Source organism: Sinocyclocheilus anshuiensis, unplaced genomic scaffold, assembly GCF_001515605.1.
Source record: "Sinocyclocheilus anshuiensis isolate Anshui unplaced genomic scaffold, SAMN03320099.WGS_v1.1 scaffold354, whole genome shotgun sequence".
Classification (NCBI taxonomy): Eukaryota; Metazoa; Chordata; class Actinopteri; order Cypriniformes; family Cyprinidae; genus Sinocyclocheilus; species Sinocyclocheilus anshuiensis.
In genome coordinates, this window is record NW_015544195.1 from 914,218 (window position 1) to 919,856 (window position 5,639).

At 39.7% G+C, this 5,639-nt stretch overlaps 1 protein-coding gene across 2 annotated transcripts in view; it reads left to right on the plus strand.

The window, feature by feature from the left end:
- Nucleotides 1-3,273: 3,273 nt before the first annotated feature.
- The window catches only part of LOC107696698 (iroquois-class homeodomain protein irx-3-like), a 3,581-nt gene continuing 1,215 nt past the window's right edge, over nucleotides 3,274-5,639 (plus strand). For both annotated transcript variants that reach the window (XM_016497158.1, XM_016497159.1), the window contains exons 1-2: nucleotides 3,274-3,666; nucleotides 4,336-5,365. In XM_016497158.1, coding sequence (XP_016352644.1) covers nucleotides 3,454-3,666; nucleotides 4,336-5,365 — 1,243 coding nt within the window. In that variant the 5' untranslated portion in view covers nucleotides 3,274-3,453. The remainder of the gene's footprint in view (nucleotides 3,667-4,335; nucleotides 5,366-5,639) is intronic.

Below are 5,639 nucleotides of genomic sequence, written 5' to 3' on the forward strand. Positions count from 1 at the left end.
CACACACACACACACACACACACACACACACACACAAATGTGTTTAGCCCTATTTTGATTTTTAGACATACTGATAGGTGTTTGTATAGGAACATTTTAATTTCTCCCTACAAGTTATTTTGTGCTTCAGCATTAAAACTAACCTTTTTAAAACTAACCATATAGTTTTAATGAAGCTATGTAAACTAAAGTTGTGATTTTGTTTTTGCAGTAAACTGCTCTATAAAAATAGCGTATGTGATGAAATGTGGTAAATAATCTGGAATTACTTAGTATAAAGGTATAGAACAAATCAGAATTTTTCAGAACAACCCATCTAGCAATAGTGATTCCGCGATTCTGTATAGGCCTAATGATGATAAAGCTATTAGGCTATATTTCTAGTCATTTTCCTGTTTAACCAAAACTTAGATGCAAAATGTAAACTCTTCACAGAACTGACTTCCCCTATCAACTCTAACCAAATAAAATCCTGTTTGCCGGAGCTGTTAAAGAAAATGTGATTTAGGCCAGTCACTCTAACGCATATTTCTCATTCCTCCCCCTGTCGAATACACCACACACATCAAAGGTCATTAAGTGTGTTTTCGTTTTAAATCCTTTGTCACCTCAATTAACAGATCGGATCAGAAAAGCCCGTTTAAAAGACCATGTGCGATGGGGTATGTGTTACTTGTTTTCTGTCGCCTTGGCATTGCAGAGCTGATTCAGAGGTGTAATATGAAGAGCCCCTGTTTGAAGTCTTTGATCAGCACTGTCGCAGGCATCTTGTGTATTGCATAAGGAAACGCTTTTGAGCGCAACGTCTCTGCTTGTTTATTTGGATGCGTGTTGGAGAATGCGAAATGGTGTCATCTGCATAATTGCTAGTAAAGGAGTCACAGAAATCATCCCTCAAGTCACACATCCGAGATTGCCCTATTTATACACGTGATGTTAGTGCGGTGCTTTGAAATGTTGGCCTGCGTTTAAATGGAGTCTTGTTAGGCAATAGGTAAATCTAAAAAAAAAAACGAAAAATTAATTAACAATTAAATAAACGCGTTCCCTACATATTAGCGTATGTATATTTATTATTCTGATACAATTGTTTGGTTTTATTGTTGCTGTTAATATTATTAAAAAATTAATTAACAATTAAATAAACGCGTTCCCTACATATTAGCGTATGTATATTTATTATTCTGATACAATTGTTTGGTTTTATTGTTGCTGTTAATATTATTATAGTAACTATAAAAATACAACCAACAACATCAATAATAATAATAATAATAATAATAATAATAATAATAATGCTTAAGCCTTTTATTTTATTTACATTGTTACGAGGGCTCCCAGAGGGGTGGGAGAAGAAGGCAGGAAGAAAACACTGTCCTAATGCTTTTATGGCTGTGCCAGTTTCCTGGGTCAGTGTGAAAGTGTTAAATTAGTGCATGTGTATTTGATTGGGCCAATAAATCAGAGGCAAACCTTGAGGCCCTGACAGGTCCCGGGATGAGACACGTGTCCATCCGAATTCAGAGCGCTGCAGGGCGGACTCCAGCACGCACACTTATCCTTTCCCCGTGCTTCCAACTTCACTACATTCAGTGGTTTGAAAACGGTTAGCTTACATCAAAATAATTGCAAATACCTGTAGGTAAATAAGACTATAAAGAAAACCAGACTGCTTGAAACCTAGAGGGTTAGCTGTGTTTTGTATTGTCACAGATGGCGCAGTGCTGTGGGGTCAGATGGGTGGGCTGAGAGCTCTTGTTAGCTCTGCAGGTCCGTGTGGGTGTTATTGACGGTTATGTAGTTATTGCCATCCGCTCTGAATGGCATCAGACTGCTGTTCTAATTAATAACCCCCGTAATCCTGCATTGTTAGACGTAAAACAGCAGACACGTGGTAAGGAGAACATGGAAATCCGGGAGTCGTTAAATAAGCAAAGAGCCAATACAAATGACATTCCTATTAGGATGCCATAACAATAACTAGGCTATCTCTTTAAAAGCAGATGGAAGGTTTAGGAGGAACATTGCCTTCTTGGAAACCACATCACATTAAATCCAAGCCGAAGCTGATTCACCATAATCTTTCATTACTGAATTGAGATTTAGTCATCCTATATTCAAATAAACGAAACTCGTTAAAGCACTAATCGGTGCCGTTGTTTGGAAGACGATTAGCAGACATATGATGACACTAGACTAGGAGCATAATACGATTATAAATGTTTCCTGCATATTTTCATATATTGATTCAAGGAATTTCAATCGGGATCATCGTCCTTTGTTTTAATCCGTATTATTTACAGAAGGGTGCGGATTATATCAGATCTTTTCAATGGATATCTGTCTATCTGTAGAGTAATCCTGTAGGTTAATCGCCCAAAATATGTTTTTTTTTTTAGGAACAGAATGAATGCAATTGAAACATTTGCGATTATATTTTAATACGTCAAAAAAGCCTTCAAGACTGACAGCTTAAACACAGGCTATATTTAGTAGTAGTAGTAGGCTAGTAGTAATAATAATAATAATAATAATAATAATAATATTAATAATAATACATTTCCATAGTTGAAAAATTAAAATGCACCACACTAAATTGTAATTTGCAGAAATCCACAATACCGCATACTATGCCATACGAAATTATGCTGTAGTTCAGGCTTTTAATTTTTTTAATCAACTTACTCTGAAGGCGAACGGTAACACGCCAGTGTTTTGATGTTTCACTAAAGGCGTCAGAAGATTGTTTTGTTCCGTGTTAGATGAACTAAAAACGCTCTTCGCATAATATTTCCCTTTAGTATTTTAGTAAGACCAAGCACACAATTCTGTAGGCTGTGTGCTCTCCGATTTAAACTTTAAAGTTCTTCGTTTCACGTGGAAGAGACGCGAGTCAAATAAAGACACAAACGATCTGCGGGAAGTTAATGACTCAAGAGTAAAATATTTACCATTTTGTGGACGATCAACATTTTTGAGAAGTAACACAAGAAATGGGAAAGGGCTGAAGCGGCGAACAAATAGCAAATGAAATGATTGGCGAGCCATAAAATGAGATTTGAAACTCATTCAAATAAGAGATGGCGACGTCAGAGGACTTATCCAGACGGAGAGCAGGAGCAGAGAGAGAGAGAGGGGGGGGGGGGGGGGGGTGGGTCCTCTGTAAGTGGGGGTGAGACTTGAGAAATAGGAGGAGCTTCTGAACGACTAAAAATGTCAATCACAAAAAGGAGTTCCAATAATCTAAAGCAATCTGTAAGGACCTGACCTTAGTCCATTCAGATCAATAGCGAAGTAAGGGAGGAAAGCGCAATCGGATCGTTTACACTGGCTCTTTCGGAGGAAATATAGACTTCCCTGACACTTTGTACTCACTGTAAAGTGGATATCGTGGTGCGCACCAAGAGGGCGATTCGCCGCTTTTTGTGACTCCAGTAGACTTTCTCCACAACAATGTCTTTCCCACAGTTGGGATATCAGTACATCCGACCCATATACCCGCAGGACAGGCAGGGGATAGGCAGTGCCCGAGCCGGGGCAGACCTGAGCCCGTCCGGAGCGCTCTCTAATGTTCTCTCCAGTATGTACGGATCACCTTTCGCTGCCGCACAAAGCTATGGAGCTTTTCTTCCTTATTCAAATGATCTGTCCATTTTCAACCAGCTGGTGAGTAATCATTTTATTTTTTGTGCTGTTTTTTCTTTCTCTCTTAAACTCAGATGTAGTAAACTTTAAAAAAAATGCTTAGTGTGTTACAAGATCATTTACTTTAGTTTATGTTTCAAAACCATTAATTACCGAATGCTAGTTTTTGAAAGACGGTGGTGAACTTTGCTGTTTACTCCGTTTGGTAAATACAAAAGGACTTGGAAAAAGTAAAAAATTTAAATAAAATAAAATAAAATAATAAGTGTAGCGTGCGAGTGCTTGTGATTTTAATTAATTACAATAAAAACAGGAAGAAAAAAGATGTAAGACTCGTGCACAGAATATATATATATATATATATATATATATATATATATGGGTGCATCTTGTCAATTTATTTGGAACATTTATATAAGTATATAAAGTGCAAGCTAGCCCACTAAAGAATTTAATGCCGTTAATTAGGCCTATTCAAAAATAAAAAGTAATACAAAAATCTCAATCCTTCCTTGCTTTTGTAATTGCTCACACAGACTGAAAATCATTTACGCAATTCATATATTCAGCAACAATACACCAGGGAACTGCAGCCGAGTACAACAAAACGTAGTAGCCTATATGCCAGGCCAAGAATAATAAATAATAGTGAATCGCAATAATGTTGGATCCGTGTTCTGTGTTTTTAAGGGGGCACAGTACGAACTGAAGGACAGTCCGGGCGTCCAGCATCCTGGATTTGCCCACCATCATCCTGCTTTTTACCCATATGGTCAGTACCAGTTCGGAGACCCTTCCAGACCCAAAAATGCCACCAGGGAGAGCACCAGCACACTCAAGGCCTGGTTAAGTGAGCACCGGAAAAACCCGTACCCCACCAAAGGAGAGAAGATTATGCTGGCCATTATCACCAAAATGACCCTCACTCAAGTGTCCACCTGGTTCGCCAATGCCAGGAGGAGGCTAAAGAAGGAGAACAAGATGACCTGGGCCCCACGGAGTCGCACGGACGAAGAAGGAAATGTTTACAGCAGCGATCACGAGGGAGAGGACGGCGACAAACGCGAGGATGAGGAGGAAATCGATTTGGAAAATATTGACACGGAGAATATTGAGAATAAGGACGATTTAGACGAGCAGGACGAGCTGCATTCTGATTTGAAACTGGACGGCAGGAGCGACTCTGAAATTTCAGACGGCTATGAGGATTTACAAGGACCGGAGCAAAGGTTGTTCAAAGCGATGGTGAAAGACGGCAAAGAGATTCACGGCGAACGCGCAGAGCACTTTCACCATCACAGTCATCATCATCATCACCACCACAACAACTTAGAACAGGCCAACAGCGAGCCGGTCAAACTCAACCAGGCCATCATCAACTCTCCGCCCTCAGAAAACAACCCACCTCCGGCTCCAAAACCTAAGATCTGGTCTTTGGCAGAGACTGCCACAACTCCAGACAATCCACGAAAATCTCCTCTGATGAACGGGACTTCCGCTGCGTCCGCCGCTCAGACCATCATCGCTCCTCACAGACTCCTTTCGTGTCCCGTAGGGAAAATCCAGAGCTGGGCAAATCGGGGTTTCACCGCACACCAGCTCGCCTTGCTGAACTCAACCCACTACTTAGGACTCAGTAATCAGGCTTCGGCGAATGGCCTTGCCCTGTACAGCAGACAAGCAGAGGACAGGAGTCAAAACTCCGAGTGCACAGTCACAGGTACATGTCACCCACACTGAGAAGCGCAGAGATGTGCAATTAATGCTTTTTGTTGACACCATTAAGACTGTACTGACAGACTGGAAACGCACCATTCTTATTCCTCTATGAATTCATTTTCATTTCATCACTAGCCTACTGTGAAACATTCAAGTAAAAAGAATTACGCTTGAAATGCAAATGTCTAGTGGAGAGTACTTATCCGATATATATATATATATATATATATATATATATATATATATATGTTTTGTCTTTTTTTTTTTTTTTTCAT